This window comes from Phascolarctos cinereus, unplaced genomic scaffold, assembly GCF_003287225.1.
Source record: "Phascolarctos cinereus isolate Bilbo 61053 unplaced genomic scaffold, phaCin_HiC Scaffold_726;HRSCAF=1367, whole genome shotgun sequence".
Lineage (NCBI taxonomy): Eukaryota > Metazoa > Chordata > Mammalia > Diprotodontia > Phascolarctidae > Phascolarctos > Phascolarctos cinereus.
In genome coordinates this window covers 314,664,204-314,682,099 of record NW_027556098.1, presented here as the reverse complement: position 1 = coordinate 314,682,099, position 17,896 = coordinate 314,664,204, and the positions used below count along the sequence as shown (strand labels likewise).

The following is a 17,896-nucleotide window of genomic DNA, read 5'->3' as shown; positions in this document are numbered from 1 at the left end:
TGTGACCTTAAGTAAAAGTTGTTCCCTTCTCCAGGCCTCAGTTTCCTCATCTATTAAACTTGGTGATCACCAAGACCCCTTCTAGCTCTAAATCCTATTGGTGATACTATGTCAAAGCTTAGTGGAACCTTAGAACATAGAATAGTAGAGCTGATGGACCTTTGAGTACAACCCTTTCATTTTGGAGGTGAAAAAGTTGAGGCACAGAATAGATTTTCTCTAAACCCCCATAGTGAATCACAGATGGAGCTGAGAACAGAACTGAGGACTTTAATGCATTCCTTCCCTTCAAATTCCTCCCCATGGAAGAGATTTTGCCCCAGAACTATAATCTTTTGACCTGACCTTGACATTTTGTTTTTCTGTGGAATAGTTGGGAGCTCTCAGATGGAAAGCAGGGTCAGGACTAGGGAAGAAAAAATGCAAAAACAATTTCTTTATTGTCTGAGCTACATAAACATCTCAGCCAAGAGCCACCTGGTCACATTGTTCCCTTGGGGAGACAGCAGATCTCTCTCTGGTGACCCTGCCAAACAACAATACTATAATACTAATTATCTCATACAGTTTTACAAGGTCAGAGGAGTGACAGATGGCAGACCCAGGATGGTGCAGTGGATAGCACCAGGGGCCTGGAGTCAGGAAGACCTGAGTTCAAATGTGGTCTCAGACCATTGGCAAGTCATTTTACCTTTGCTTCAGTTTCCTCATAAAATGGGGATAACAATAGCCCATACCTCCTCGTGTTAGTGTGAGAATCAAATGAGATCAAGTTGTTATTACTTCCAGACACAGTGCCCTGTCTGCCACACTCCACTGGTGCTACAGGAACAATGTCAGGAGGCTTATGTTTATTTGCACTTTGAAGTTTACACAGGTATTTCTTCACACCCTTTTTGATAGGAGTGAGGAGATTTTTGTACAAGGGCAGCTGAATAGTCTGTCGAAAGTCAGCCATTCAGGTCTGCAGCAAAGGCAGGAAGCCTGGGGCTTGGAACACCCAGTCTGGCCCCTCCCTCTGTAGACATGTACAGCAGATTTGGGCTAACTCTCCTAACAAACTCAAAAGCAATTTCCATTCCCCTAGATTTTTAATCCCTTTTAGAACAGTAGAAACTCAGTACTGGTCTGGTGTGGTCTCTGTTGTGGTCCATGGGATTTTGTATGGATCGGGGCCCGGTGCTATGCCCAGATTTGGGACCAGCAGGAAGCCCCTTGAACTGGGGGTGAGGGGGAACCAGTAGGGGTGATGCTGCCTTGCTCAGACTCTGGAAGGCTAGAAGAACCAGCAGTGTTCCTGTACTTCTATGGCAGCCCTTCATCTACTAAGCAATGAGAAATACTAGACATAGATTATAGGGTGTCATAGTCAGGTGGTACCTTTGAATATAGAATAGAATAAGGCTCCAGCCTTAGAGCTGCTAGGAGGGATTTTAGAAGAACAGAGTATCAGAGGTGTAAGAGACTCTAGAAATTATCTAGTCCCACCTCTTCCTCTCTCAAAGGAGTAAACTAAGGCCCAGAGAAGGGAAGGAATTTGCCCAGGGAAACACAACAAATCTTTGACCTTGCACTAGAACTAATTCCTAGACACCAGGGGTTTTTCCTACTACCTTAACCCTATCTATGAAGGATAAAGATAATGCTTCTTACTTCTTGAAAACCAAGGCTTTAATTAGCTCATCCTATATTCAAGAACAAAAAAATTTAAACAAGTCTGTTAATGATTCCTGCAACCCACCTTCTCTTCTGAGTGCCTGTGCCATAAGTATTCCCGCACCTTTCCTTTATAACCAAACTCTCTTCTTTCCTTCCAGGTAGGAAGTGTGTCTACAAAGAGCATCCATTACCAAAGGCCTGGCCGGCCCAGACCAAACCCACCCCCACCAGATCTGCCCAGAAAAGAGGCACAGAGGATCGCCAAGATCTTCTCTGCCCAGTATTCCCAAAAGGACTAGACTGTGCCCAACCCCTCATCCCCTTCCTTAACGCACCCCAAGCATGACTACAAAGGAGAGGACAGATGGCTACCCCCCAGGAATGAAGCCTGCCTTTGGCAACCACTCTGCCACATACCAGGCAAGGAATCTCCAGGTCAAGGATCCCAGCCCTCCCTCATGAGGCTGGGGGGGATGACAATCTGGAATGTGTGTACCACACAGCTCCTCCTTTGTGAACAAGAATCAGATTGGGAGGCCTCCCACAGAACTCTTCTTCATGGAGTGACCACGGCAGTGAGCCCATTCAGGATGGGACCTCTGTCCTTTAGATGCTATACTCACCCACAGCTCGCAGTCTGCTTAGACTTTACTGAAAGGGGTAGGAATGGGATCATTTTGTTAGACTTTTTTTTTTTTAACTAGATTGTGTGAACCGCTGGGGAAAGGGGAAAATCACCTACATGGAAGTTCTTTTTAGGAAATTGTCTTAAATCATAAACCATGCTTTTAACTTATTGTTTGGACTCAAAGGAGCCTCAACCTGTCTCAATAAAGCCCTTTGTACTTGTGTCCTGGGCACTTCTGTTCCCAGAAATAGATTCTGGTTTTTCTTAAGAGTATGTTGAATTTGGGGCCCTCACCACTGAGATCACGGATCTAGGTTCCACATCAAAGCAATGCCCACAGAATCAAGAGGTTCTGCAAGGAGAAAGACTTAAGCCAGATGCCACTGCCACCAGGGTTTGGAGTGCCTAATAACAGTGCCCATTTCTCTAACAGTTTACAGAGTGTTTTCCTCACAACAACCCTCAGGTAAGGTAGGTATCAATGTATGAATTATTAACCCCATTTAACGAAGAAAAAAAAATAGCCTGCTAATACACAGTGGAGCCAGAATTCAAATTCAAGGTTCCCGATTCCAAGGAGTTGGAATATAAAGTTGTAAAGATCTTCCTGTCCTACCACACTGCCTTCTGCTGTCCTCTTTCTGTCCTCTCTGTGTCTGGCCAGCCACAGGAACTTGCTTTTCATGGATGCCCTCTTCACATTTTATTTAGCTGAGACTAAGGTGAGATTTTCTAATAATAACTAAAGGAAACAGGATAAGAAAGTCTGCCTCGGAAGTCAGGAAAACCTAAGTTCAAACCCTACCTCTGACATAAACTGTTTGATCAAGGGTGGCTTCTGTATTTCCAGTGGGAAGAGTACATGTACAACATTTCAGAGTAAATAGGAACTTGAGCACTTCTCTAGTCTAATCCATAACCAAAAAAGAATCACCCCTACAACACACTGAGCAAGTGGTCACTCTGCCTATCCTGAAGCTCTCTGATGAGAGGGGGTTTCATATGTTGTGCAGAGATGATAAAGCAGCAATACAGTGAATGGCTTGCTCATGCTGCTTAAATATACCAAATTGATAGCTGGCTGGCCCTGGACTGTTTGAGATTGTAAGCCTTGGTCCTTTCTAGCCATTAGTTCCAAGTGAGGCTGAGCACCGCCTTGCTGGCTCGTGGGCTGGAATGGCAGCTCTCCCCACACACTCTTCATGCTGAACTCCTGCCTCTGTTTGGGCTTGAACTCACTAGTTGGTTTTAGAAGTGCTTGCTGCAGTAGAAGGTAGTCTCGCTGATATTTCTATTTCCTTCCCCACCTAGGTGACCTCTCCCCAGTAATCATTCCTGCTTATAAAGTGGGATATCGGGGCAGCTAGGTGGCGCAGTGGATAGAGCTCTGGAGTCAGGAGGACCCATGTCCAAATCCAGCCTCATACACATAACACTTACTGGCTGTGTTGACTCTGGGCAAGTCACTTAACCCCAAATGCCTCACAAAAAAAATGAAAAGTTTTTAAAAATGGGATATTACTGAGGCAAAAGCATAATATATTTGTAAAGGTATAATTTAAAAATAAAAGTTATTTTCAGTTGGCATAGTAGAACAGCAGTCTTGAAGTCAAATTCTGAATTCAGTCCTACCTTTGGCACAAGTTGTGTGACTACACAAATCATTTAACTTCTTTGGGCCTAGGCAGTTCTAAGACTACAGATTCCATGTGAGTTGGCATCCGCATTTGGTGGAAGGAGTTTCCTTAGCTAGAGTACCCTATACCAATGAAATCATGGATATTGGGTGGATCCCCTTTGCTGGATTATGAGATGACATGGTATAGATAGGCTGCAGTATGCCCTGTTGGAAGAAGCATCCACAGAGAAGATGATGGAGCCATCAAAGTATTAAAGCCTTCTCATGACTCATAATAATATACAACCGGTTGCCCTCCCAAACTCACAAACAACCTAGTCAAGGAGTGAAGAACCTGTGGCCTCAAAGCCACGTGTCCCTTTAGGTCCTCAGGTACAGCCCTTTGACTGAATCCAAAAAAAAAGATTTGTTCTGTGAAGTTTGGTTTCAGTCAAAGGGCCATGCCTAAGGACCTAGAGGGCCACACGTGGCCTCAAAGCCACAGGTTCCCCACCTCTGACCTAGTTTTTTGTGAAACCTATTCCTTTGCCTTTTCAGAGTTCATGAAGGGAGGATAATAGAGATAAGATACAGAAAGATCTGAAGTTGAAAGGCATCCTAGAGATCACTTCATTCATACCTCTCATCTCATTTTACGTAACAGAAAATTTAGGCCTCAAGCAGGAAAGGACTGCCCAAAGTGAGAACACTATTACATGGTAGAGGTGACATTTGAACTCGGGCATCCTGACTCTCAAATCCATTCTTTCCGTTGCACCAAAGAGGAGTAACAATGTTATACAATCCATGTTAAATTCCAAAAAAGGGTCATCCTTTGGAGGGCTATAGGAGCTCAGAGGATGAAGAGAGATTTCTAGGCTAGAGTAGTTAGAGAAAACTTTCTAGGGTCTGGGGACTGAAAATCCAGTGGGGGAAAAGGTCATTATTTTCCCCAAAATATGGCTTTTATAAAAGAAAGCAAAGCCTATGCTTTGACTTTAATACTGCTAAAGATCACATCTCTGTGAATCCTCCCCATACCAATGCAGATTCCAGCCCCTTGTGCCTTATTAGACAATTACATCGATTGCCACGGCTAGAAAAATCCATCCAACGGCCAGTGCACTTCTAAGGAGTGTCTCTGCAGTTAGGCTGGCACTCAGACAATAGACACAGTCTGTTGCAAGACCCATATTTGAAATTTTTCCAGCTCGTTAAGACCTGCTAAAGCTTGTCCACTGGCATGGGCTTCAGGAGGTTAAGGAGAATGGTGTCTGAGTGTAAGATGTGGATTTCTCAACCACAGCTTGAGATACAAAAACAGTGGCCTCCTGGCCAGGAGTTGAATACACTTTACAAGGACTGGTTACAATATATATATTCACTAGAGTTTTGTAAATCTGATTCTAATCCAGAGAGCTCTCACCGACAGGAGAGGAGGAAAGACCTATATGTTCACCAAACAGGCTGTGTCCCACATGACAGCTATCACATAGGAAGAAGAAAAGCAGTTGAGATGGGCAAAAATTCACAGAAGATAAAATCCAAGGAAGGGACTAGCACTAAAATCCATGGCCTTTTAATGTCCTTACACAGATGAACAAAGTATGAGCAACAAGCATGGCACATTAGCAATCCCACTGCAAAGAGACACGTTTGAGACTTGGTGGGATGAAGTGTGTATCTAGAATGGTACTCTGGAAAGGTACACCTTAACAACTTAGGAAAAAAGGGAAAAAAGGGAAGTGAGGAGGGGAGAAGAGCACTGGAATATTAAAAAGACAGCCTGGTGAAAAAATTCAAAACGCATAGGACGGGAGCAGGCAAAGAACAATGAAAGCAGGAGAGGAGTCAGGAGTCAAGCAGGAAGAAACAGGTGAGTTCAGAAAAAAAAAATCACAAATGGCCAAATGGTGATGGGGAACTTGAATTATCAAGAAATCTGATGGAGCTCATCACAAAGCAGAAGAGCTCGTAGTTTCTTGGCTTGACTTAATTCTAATTTACTTCTTTAAATGGTGAAGGAACGTCAATTCTGGTTATGGTTCTCGACAACAAGGAGGAACTTGTTGCTGAGGTAGAAGTGACAACCAGCTTGGGGGGAAATGATTACTCCTTGGAATCTGTGATAGAGAGGAAAGTTGCATGTATTCTGACATGAACCCTAAATTTTGAAAGAGCAGATTTCACAAGGTTCAGAAGAAGAATAGTCGTGTTCCACGGATTAAAATTCTACAGTGGAGATCTGCTCAGGGTGGGTGGTACACTCCAGCTTAAAACCCTGAAGATGGAAAGAAATCATTTGAATGAGGAGGAAAAAGGAAAGTTGCATAGAGATTGATGTGAATGCACAAGGAACTCCTCAATTAAATTAGACGTTATTTAATAATATTTAATAAGATGTGTACAGAAGGCAGCAACAAGGACATCAGCTAATGGACAATGAATACAGAATGAGCCACAGCTGGTGAAGAAAGCTAAACACAACAAAGGGAAAAGGGTGTGCAGAGAAGGCATCCAACCAATACACCAGGTGGGCAGGATGGTGTTAAAATGGTGGGCAGAAGGTGTGATTATCCAATTCTTAACTTTGCTTGATGAAGCAAGAATAAGGAGGTGATATTCAAGTCAGGTAAGGAAATGAGAAGAGAACACCCAGATGACCTTGATGAGTTCAAGTCACCCGGCCCAGGTGAACCACATCCCAGGGTACTGAAGAATGTCACTGCTAAGCCACCACCAGTCATCTTTAAGAGATCAAGGAGAATGGGGAAAATATCCCAGGACTGCAGAAGAGCAAATGGGTGAACCAATTTTTTAATAGGAGGAGAAAACAAAGTCTATAAGCTATAAGCCAAAGAACTTGACACCTGGGAAATGTTTACTGAAGGAATACTCACTGAACCTCTAGAAAGGCACTAGACATCTCATATAAAGACACGTGATCACAAAGAGCTAGCAGGTCATTCAAGACCAACCTCACCTCCTTTTTTTGACATGATTACTAAACTTGTAGAGCAGTAGAATGCTGAACATATAACAACTTAGATTTTAGCAAAGTTTTTGACAGTCTAATGTTATTCTGATAGGAGAGGTAAATAAACATTAGCTAGATGATAGAACTGTGATGTGAATTTGTCCAGACCCAAAGAGCAGCTTTGAAGGAGGGTTTTAATAGAGTTACCTCTCAGATCTGTACTTGGCCTTGTGCCAACAATTTTATCAGTGACTCAGATAAAAGCATGGCTAACTGGTTTATTGAATTTTCAGATGTCTCAATGCAGGTGGGATTAGCTAACACATTGGATGACAGAGTCCAGAAACAAAAAGATTTTGACAGGCTGGAACACTGGGCCAAATTTACTAAGATGAAATATAATAGGGAACCACAACACATTCTAAGTGGATATGTGACCTTTAATATTAAAGATCACACTATTAAAAAATTAGAAGAGAAACAGATCATGTACCTCTCACAGCTATGGGTAAGAGATGTATTCTTAACTAAATAAGAGATAGAGTCAATTACAAAAGATAAAAAGATAACTTTGATTACCTGAAACTCTATCAAATTTTTCTGATAAGGGATTTGTATCCAGTGTGTGTGTGTGTGTGTGGAGAGAGAGACAGAGAGAAATGGCCATTCCTCCATAAATGGTCGAAGGATATGAACAAACATCTCAAAAGAACTGCAAAGTAAGAGAAATGCAAATCAAAATAATTCTGAGGTTTCAGCTCACACCACACAAATTGACAAAAATGGCAACAGTCAAGTTGGAGGAGTTATAGGAAGACAGGCACGCTAATATATTGTTGGTGGAGCTGTGAAATGGTACAACCATTTTGAAAAGCAAAGCAATTCAAAATAAATTACTAAAATTCCCATACCTTTTGAACTAGAGACTCCATTACTGGGTTTATACCCCAAGGAAGCCATTTATAAGAGAAAAGTCTCCCTATCTTCCAAAATATTTATAGCAGCACCTTTTCTGATAGCCAAGAATTGGAAACAAAGTAGATGTCCATCAATTGGGGAATGGCTAAACAAATTATAGTATATGGGTGTAATGCAGTATTACTGTGCTGTAAGAAATTGCATGTGATGAATATAGAGAAGCATGAACTGATGCAGAATGAAGTAAGCAAAACCAAGAGAATAACATATGCTAACTACAATAATGTAAATTGAAAGAATGACACACCAAAACATTAAAAGTCAATGTAACAAAATTTTAAAGATCATGTGGAATAACTATCAGGAAGGGGACAGAGGAGGCATCAGTGGGATACTATGCTGATGTAAGAAATAATAAAAATTATGTTTTTTAAAAGATGAAAAATATCAGGGATAAAACTAAATCTGTGTTCAAAAAAATCAGCTTTACAGGTATAAGATGGCAAAGGTATGGCTAAATAGCAGTTCATCTGAAAAAGACTTATACTGTGGGTTTTTAGTAGATTGCAAACTCACTTTGAATCCACAATGTGATCGATTGATTGCAATGGAACAAAAATTAGTGCAATCTTAAGTAACTGGACTAATATTCTGAATTCTGTCCTAGTCAGACCTTACATGGTATTGAGTGTCACCTGGTTTAGAAAGAACCAATGATAAACTAAAAACAATAAGGAGAGGGTTCACAGGGACCTGACTTCAAATATGACCTCAGACACGACATTTACTAGCTGTATGACCCTGGGCAAATCACAACCCCAATTGACTTGCATAAAAAAAAAGAAGAAGAAAAAGAGGGCTCACCAGGATAGGGAAGAGCCCCATGTGGCTTTGTGACTATGCCACAGGACATGATTTTAAGGTATTGGGGATCTTTATCTTGGAAAATAGACTTGTAGGGACATAATAACTATGAAAGAAGGATTACACTTGTTCTGCTTGGCCCCACCAATTCTTCTCCACCCCAGCCTCCAACCCAAGTGTCACGGGCTGCCTCTAGCCAATGCCTGGCACTTGCCTAAACTCAGCCTGACTGACCACACGTTGTCTTCCATACCATGGACTGTGATCTCCATGAGGGCAGGGACCAAGCACTACTAACCTGTGTATCTCCTCCAAAATATATAGCATGATGTTTTCTGCACACTGCACATCAGGCTAAAAGGAGCTTCTGAGGACAGCAACCTGTATCTGAAATATAAACCCCTTCCACAGCATTCTTGGCAAATGGCCATCCAACCTATACTTGAAGCCCTCCAGTGATAAGCAACTCACTACCAGCCAAAACAGGAGGAAGGGAGAACCTAGGTGGGGGGTTATTTGTACATAAACCTCATCCCTCGGTACATAGCAAGTTCTTTGAGAACGGAGGTTTGTTTTTCATCCCTGTATCCCCAGCACTAAGAACAGAACACTGAATACAACAGGTACTTAATAAATGTTTGTTAAATTAACTGAACAAAAAAGTAAATGTTCTGTTCTTCCAGCCAAGAAATTGATTTTTCCCCAATTGAGCCCCGATGGCCCTGGTCCCCAAACACTCAGATAATAATGACAGGCCCAAATTCTATCACTCTCTAGTTTATAAAACACATTTCCCATCACAGCCCTGTGAAGGAAATGGTACAAGTATTATTATCTCCAATTTACAAATTTTAAAAAAAATTGTTTCAGACAGAAGTGACTTACAGTCACACAGCTACCAAATTTCAGCTGTGAACTTGAACCCAGGTCTCCTGATTACAAGCCCCATGCTCTTTCCATGAATCAACATGGCCCCTGCTCCTCTTCCCTCCTGTTGTCTTCCCCCTCCCTGCCCCGCTCCCATTCAGACATATTTCCCCCCTACGCCCAACCCAGCTCCTTGTGACAAGAAGCCAGTGTCAGCAGGTGCCAGGCAGTGCAGGAGAGGCTCTGCTCTGAAACGTCCTGACCATCCCCACTTCTTCCTCCTCACCGCCTGTCATCAGATGATTGCGGCTGTCACCTGGCTCTTGGAGGATAAGGTTGCCAGAGTCTATAAATATAGGCCCCAGCCCACCCACAGGCCCCCAGAGACGGACAGATGGCAGAGAGCACAGAGCAGAGCACTGCTGCTGTTGCCCCAGGAAATGGTCCCCATCCACCCAGACTGCACCCAGGTAAGAACCACCTAGGGGTTATTAATCTTACTCTCTCTGGCAGAGGCTTGGGCTAAGGCCCATAGTCTGGAAACTCCTAGAATTGGGAGGGCCCTTAAAGATTGAATCCAATAGCTCAGTTTGACAGAGGAAAAGGAGACCCAGAGAGGAAATGTGACCTGCCCAAGGTTATGTCTGGAGAGGATAGCAGAAAGTGATCTCAGACCCAAATGTGTAGGACTCTGAGGCTCTTTCGCCGCTGTCTCTCTGTCCTGGTGTCCTGTGTTGCTATTAACAGTAGGGAGGTGCTAGAATTCACTGGCCTCTATGGCCATGGGTTGGAGAAGTGACTATCCCAGAGCCACAGAGCCCTAAGTAGGGGGACCTGCCCTGTCCACTCTGAAAGGTCCCAGGAGGGACCTAAGCCCCCAGATCTAGCCCTAGGCCTAGACTCCCAAGGCCATCCTGGCTGGCTCACAGAATTACACAATGTTACAGGAGCCTTAGAGAATGCCAATTCCACCTGAAAGGTTCAGAAAAGGGAAGTGACCACAGTTCATGGCAGAGCCACCTATTAACTTCTGGACTAGTTAACTCTTGTGTGTCCAAGTCCAGGATTCTTCCTAGGTGCACCAAGCCGTTCTCAAAGGATGGTCTCCCTGAGCTAACCACTAAGGGTGACAGCTCTGTGATCCCAGAGCACATGGGGGTGGGGGTGGGGAGTAGCTAAAGTGAGAGCACAGGAGGACAAGGGGAAACAGGGACCTGATGCCACTTGTCCTTGAATGCCCCTGAATGCTGCTAACCAAGCCACGTCCCTGGGCAGGCTGGGCTGCAAGTAAAATCAAGGCAGCATAAGGGAGTGCCCTGGGGCTTAGGGTTTAAATAATTATAGTAGTAGTAGTAATCACAATGGGCATTTCTACAGAGCTTTGAGATGCAGTTTTTTCTTATATTTCTTGTTCAATTGTGTCCAACTCTTTGTGACCTCATATGGGATTTTCTTAGCAAAAAAAAAAACACTGGAGTGGTTTGCCATTTCCTTCTCCATCTCATTTTACAGATGGGGAAACTGAGGCAATCAGGATTAAGTGACTTGCTTAGGGTCACACAGCTAGTGAGTATGTGAGGCCAGATTTGAACTCAGGAAGATGAGTCTTCCTCAGAGTCACTGAGCTGGGTTATTCCCCCCATTTTACAGAAGTAGAAACAAGGAATGAGAGAAGTGCTTAGCACAAGGTCACCACCAGCTAGTTAATAGCAGGGCCAAGTTTCCCACAGAGGTCCTGGGTCCCCATTCCCAGGCTTAAGCCTCCTAACCTGGCTGTGGTGGTGAGGGGAGACAAGTGATTAGGGCCCATCAGTCAACAGTGAATCCACCTACAAGCCTAGAAATGAAAGGCAGACCTGGTTCGTGCCTATGAAGAGATGGTTTGACTGAGGAAACCCAGACATGAGAAAGCATACAGAGCAATTAAGTATAAAATTAAAGGGGTGGGGCACAGAATGCCTGGCTTCTACATGGGCAGCCTGGGCTCTGGCACCACTCTGCAACAAAGGCAAGGGCAGATCCCTTTCCCTCTCTAGACCTCAGTTTCTTCTTCTGTAAGATGAGGAGCTTGGACTGGCTCCCCAAAGACCCGTGTAGCTTGTGCACTCTCTAACCCAGAGGCCAGGGAGATGTCCCTAAGCCAGGCCACGAGCTAAGTTTCTCTGAGATTTCAGGGCCCTGCTGAGCCATTCCTCTAGTGACCAGGAAAAGGTCCTCCCCTCCCCATGAAGAAATGGTCATCAGATTTAGGGTGTAACTGATCCCACCTGTTGTGAGGCAGAGCCTCCCAGGCCAAGAAAGGATCTCAAAGGGAACCATCCTGGCCCTCTTCAGACAGATGCCAAGGCTCAAGGCTGGGCCTCAGGCACCCTGAACCCAGTCAGCTTCCCAGGGCCCTAATGCCTTCTCTTGGAGCCATGCTAGAGCCTTTGCCTTCACCCTGCAGGCTTTCAGCTGTCCCTTTCACATTCACTAAACTTCTCTGATATAGGGAATCGGCCCAGGATAGTGGATAGGGGATAGGATAGGGGATCGAAGACTCCTCATGTTCCCCACTCCCCTTCACCCGTCATTCACCACCATCACTGTATTCCTGCTGCCTGGGTCTAGCACCCATTTTCCTCTTTCCCTTCTCCCCATTGTTTCCACATGTTCTAGACTTAAAGAGACAAACATACACTCATGCAGAAATAATACAGCAACTGAACAAAGGTCGTTAGATGTATACATATAAGAGAACTCTGTTATCTTTAATTAGCGGGCTCTAAACTTCTGGACCCTTCGACAAAGATACATTTCACTAGGCTATCCTGATTCCCACTCAGGACCAGTTGCTCCACCCTAGGCTATCCTGATTCCCACTCAGGACCAGTTGCTCCACCCTAGGCTCCAGGGAAGAATCTAAACTTAGGGTTCAGCCATCTGGACACTGAAGAGAGCAGCTTCATTGGTCCATTTTTCCAATCCCAGGCACACTTTGTGCCAATCAGAAAGCCTCCTGATAGTTTGCTAGGCTTGTGGTGCTCTACACGTGGCAGTAAGTAATCCCTGAGTTAATGAGTTATCACATTCTACCTTCTTCTAATGAGGGACAAACACATATGAAAAGAGGAAAATTGAAATAGTTCCCATCATCTCACAGTCAGAGCTATCCAAAAGTGGAATGTGCTGATGTAATCCCTGCTAACAGAACAAGTAGGGCCAGGCAACTGACGTAAACAAAAGTGAGCTCACTGGAAGCTTGGAACCAGAGGTTGGATGGCTCCTTTGCGGTGAATGTGAGGAAGACATTCCTCTATTGAGGAGCTGGACTCTGCACTCCCGGGGCCTGCTCCAGCTGCATGGATCACAATTGGAATAGTTCGGCCAGATACTCAGGTCATACCCAACACTGACAACACACTGTCCTACTGAAGGGCAGCCAGGGAAAGCACAGGTGTGTCCTGCCTGGGCCTGAAAGACAAGGGCAGAACTTAGACTGATTTGTCCTAGGCCAGGCTAGAAAAGCCTCCCCTATTTGTTGATACCTTTTGTTTCACAGCACCTTCATTTCCAAATATATCTCTCCCCCAACCCACCCAGAAAGGTGGGCAGGGGAGAGCCATCACTTCTACCAAAGAATAAAAAAGTCAAGGGAAAAAGTAGTTAAGCAAAACCAGCTGACACATCACCAAACCGGACTCTGAAGACCTAAAGCTAGAAGGGTTCTTAGGGACTGGCCAGCCCAACCTCTTCACTTCATAGATGAACACATAGAGCAAGTCAGTCTAAGAGGGAGCTCCAAGTCCCTTAGGCTTCAGCTGATAGGCCAAGGTTGTGGCAAGGCAGCTAGAAGACCCGTACAGATCAGCCCCTGGGCTTAGCCTGGTCTCTGCTCCTTTTACCACTCGCTCATAGATCTTGGAGGTTTGGAAGGGATTTTGGAAATGAGAAACTAGGGGAGCCCAGAACTCCACAGTTATTAAGCAAATAATAACTTGCCCATTCATGGATGATAACTAGGATAAAGTCTAGTCTTCAGAGATGAAAATTGGGAGGCATAGGGAATATTCACCATAAACTAAAGTGAGGACCCTCATAGAGACCCAAGCTCAATGAGTAGGAAGTTGAGTCCAAGAAAAGATTTAATGAAAAGCATTAGCTAGCCCAGAGGACCCTGCTCTATTTAACGATCTTGGCACCTGGGGCAAATAATGTCCTATTAAAGACAGAAAGGCATGTTAACCTAGGCTCTGGAAAAGAACAGATAGTCCCCTCTATAAAGGAAAAAAGTTGGTTTTTTTAACCTTAGGGCTATTGTTGGTTCTAGACTGAAGCAAGGATTGCTAATCTTCTAGCAGGGCTATTTTTTAAAAGCTATTGGCTTTGAATCAAAAGAACACGGAGGAACACACTTTCCTCATGAGGAAGAGATAACCCTATAGCCAAAGGCTACAGCTGAAGCCAAGAAACAAGGCACAGGGAGATGCTTCATAGCCATGTTCCCAATGGGGCCACGCCTGGTAGGCAGCAGTAGTTAAGCGGCCATCGGAGCAGCATCTGCTTCCAGATGAATGCATAAAGTAGAGATCAGGAGGGCACAGGTCCAGGAAAACCAGTGCAGTGACCTCACTAAAACCTAGCAGTCTTGCTGTATCAAAGGCCCGAGTTATCTCTCTCCACACACAGGCTCTGGCTATAAATGTTCCATATATAGATATAGAGATAGAGATAGAATGTGTGTGTATATATATCTATATATATGTACATATATATATTAAATTTATGTATACATTATTATATAATTTATATATTATCCATAAATGTACCTATATAAATGTATATGTATATATGCAATAGATGTACTATACACATATTGTATATACATATATGTGCACTGCATACATGTATACATACATGCATGCATACAATGTATACACATATGTATAATGCATGTATGTATATGTGTATTGCATATACATTTATATATACACATGAATGTATGCCTATGTGTATGCCTCTCCACACATTCCTTGTGTGTACCCACACTGCCCACTGATGTGCATATCCGTGGGAAAATGTATCCCAATCTAATAAGGGAATTTTTCATTGCTGTTTTTATTATTATACCTCTTTGCCTTGAACTATGCCCTCTGGCTGACTATTGAAGGTAACAAGTGAGTGAGGGCTCATAAATTATGATTTTTGTGGGGAAGGGACCCCCTATACAAGTTGGGTATTCCACAGGTGCTGGAGTATGGGAATTAATCTGAGATTGCCATCTTGGATGCCCTTAACATTATAGGGATTCAATGGAGAAAATTTAGTATATTTTCTTATATTTTTAGGCTGTAATTAGGCAGGCTGTTTTCCAATGTCTTCCTTTACTAGTCAGACCAGTTGCTTTAAGATAACTTCAGCATGGTTGAATAATTAGGTACTAAGATCTCTTGTATTAATGTGTCAATTATGAGTATGGGAGCTGACATGATGAGCATACTGATGTTGAACACTGGTTCACAGTAAAACTTCTGGAGCCACATAAACGAAGGATGACTAGATAGAGGATTTTTTTCTGTCTTAAGCAATAAAGTTATTGAAAGCATTCAGGGAAATGGAGACAGGCATAATCCTATGTATTTTCTATAATTACCTGAAGAAATAGATTATTCTTTTAATCAATAGATTATTCTTAAATCCCAGGACATAACCTTAAGATACACTCACAGTTAGGGGGCAGGATATGATTGATGATCCGGCAAAGGAGACTGAGAAAGAGTAGTAAGAGAAGTAGAAAGAAACAGAAATTTTATGAAAACCTAGAGAAAATTGAGTATCCAGGAAGAAAAGGTGGTCAGCAGTGTCAAGTGTTGCAGAAAGGTCAAGAAGGATGAGGATTAAGAAAAAGCCAACCATCCGATTTGGCAATTAGAAGATTATGGGTAACTTTGGAGAGGATAGTGAATGATGAGATTAGAAGCCATATTGCAAAAGGCTGAGAAGAAGGAAGTAAAGCCACCAAGAATAGATAACTTTTTTTCCTAGAAGTCTTGCTATAAAGAAAAGAGAGATACAAGTTGATAGTTCGAGGGGATGACAGGGTCAAGGGAAAGTTTTTTCAGGATGGGGAGACTTGGAGATATCTGTAGTTCCAAGGAAAGAATCAATAGATAATAGTGAAAGTGAATATTAGAGGGACAGGAAAGAGGTCTAAGGGAGCAATGTTCTGAAGGAGATGGGAGGCATTGGTTCCTAGTTGGGTAGGTCTGTGCATGTTGGTAGAATGATCAGTCACCATTAGGATGTGCTCGTGTTTTTACTTTAAAAAGTTGATGTGAGAGGGCAGCTAGGTGGTACAGTGGATAGAGCACCAGCCCTGAAGTCAGGAGGACCTGAGTTCAAATCCGGCCTCAGACCAAACACTTGACACTTACTAGCTGTGTGACCCTGGGCAAGTCACTTAACCCCAATTGCCCAAAAAAAAAAAGTTGATGTGAACAAGTGCAGAAGATTTGCTAGTACTTATGTTTATTTCACGACTTTCCTTTGAATACAATGGGCAGAAGTTTCCCACTTTTGAGAGACATTCACTGCCACTTTGGGGCAGTAATATCTGTTTCTTGCTCTCTCCAATGTCCGCTCTTGATTCAAATGTCCAAAATCATTATGTAATGCCTTCATGGCATAGAGTAAAAATGCCTGAGGTAGTACCATCTGTGAGGGTACAATCTGGTAGAGTGTCCCACTGTTGAGCTCCAGCTTCTTTCATTGCTTCAACAATAAGATGTCCTCAAGGGAATGAAACTTGAATCATTAAGGGCCACTCCCTTGATTCTTGGCTTATGAAACTCCTCAAATCTGTTCTTGCCACCAGTTATACAAGTACAAACGGAGCAAAATAGATTGGTTTAGTCAAACACAGTTCCTGTACACTGGTGGCATACCTCCTGGTAGGAGTCACAAGCTCTTCCATTTGCCCATCCATTTCACTATTGTCCAGGTCCCTAGGTATTACTTCACTCTTTCTGTTCATATCACAGCTTGGCATCACATGAGAGCACCTATGTATTCATATGAATGTTCCTGAGCCAATAGCATATATTGAACTCATAGCTGGGTAGCACTGCTACCCATCTAAACTAGCATTGTTCAAAATGTAGGTCAGTGTATTGTTGCCCATTTATACTTGAAACTGAGCTCCATGCATACAGACTTTGAATTTCTAAATGATAGCCAAGAGATAGAGTGCCAAGTTTCCCTGTCAGTAAGTGCTTTACTGGCAAAGGCAACCAGTGACCATCACTCTTTTGGTACAGGACTTCTCTCAAGCCTTCTAAGCTAGCTTTAGTATACAACACAAAGGGCTTGCTTACATCTACATAGGCCAATTCGCATGAAGCACTTGACTAATTCATTAAAATCTTGTTAACATGGAACCAAGATGGCAGAGTAGAGGAAGTTTACAGCCCAGCTCTTCCAACAATCCCCTCCAAACAACTTTAAAATAACACCTCAAATTAAATTCTGGAGCAGCTGGGCCAAGAGACATTTTTCTAGCCCAAGACAACTCAGGAGGTTAGAAGGAGAGGTCTGTGACACTGGGTTGGAGGCTGGCCTGGAGTGGGGCAACACCAGCTGTGGACCCTGGAGGTGACTGCAACAGCAGCAACAGCTTCAGGAACTGTCAGCCCAGATACAGTAAGGAGATTGGAAACTGATCAGAAAGAAATTACAGGGGACCCCCTGTAGAACCAGACTGTGTTTGGCAACTTCATTGCCCATACCCACTTTCAGGTCACAGTTCCAGGCTGGAGAGGAATGCTTTCAGTCACAAAGGAGCAGGGGCCTTGAGGAGCTATAGCATTTGGAGCTACAGGGAATCCAGGGCCCTTCCTGAGTAAGGATCAAAGCACAGACCAAGAGAATAGTGACCACATCTCTCCTCAGATCATGCCACCTTGGAAGCACCAAAAACTTCCAAACTCTCAGAACTAGCTCTGAAAACAGCAGTGCAAAGAAGCAAAAAAGTGCCCCCTCCACCCAAGTGAGGTTGAAAGTTAAGAAGCAGGCTGGGAAAATGAGCAAAAACAAAAACAAGCCAAAAAATGGGAAGAAAAAAAAACTCTGAGCAGAAAAATCTACTGTGGTGACAAGGAAGATCAAGACGCAGAGCAGGAAGATCACAATGTAAAAAGAGCTACAAGCAAAGCCTCAAAGAAAAAAAATACAAATTGGACACAACAAGAACTCCTGGACAAGCTAAAGAAAGAGCAAAGAAATTATTTTTAAAAATCAAATAAGAGTGGTAGAGGGAAAAATGGAAAAAGAAATGAGAACAATGCAAGAAAATTATGAACAGACAAAGAACAGATTGGTAAAAAAGGCA

General features: G+C 43.3%; 2 protein-coding genes across 2 annotated transcripts in view; both read left to right on the top strand.

Annotated features, from left to right (window-relative positions):
- The window catches only part of C2CD3 (C2 domain containing 3 centriole elongation regulator), a 152,607-nt gene extending 150,070 nt beyond the window's left edge, over positions 1-2,537 (top strand). The window contains 1 exon segment of the mRNA XM_020989582.2: positions 1,818-2,537. Coding sequence (XP_020845241.1) covers positions 1,818-1,958 — 141 coding nt within the window. The 3' untranslated portion in view covers positions 1,959-2,537.
- A 10,247-nt stretch (positions 2,538-12,784) lies between these two features.
- The window catches only part of UCP3 (uncoupling protein 3), a 30,199-nt gene continuing 25,087 nt past the window's right edge, over positions 12,785-17,896 (top strand). The window contains 1 exon segment of the mRNA XM_078146571.1: positions 12,785-12,967. The gene's annotated coding sequence lies outside the window, so the exon portion shown is untranslated.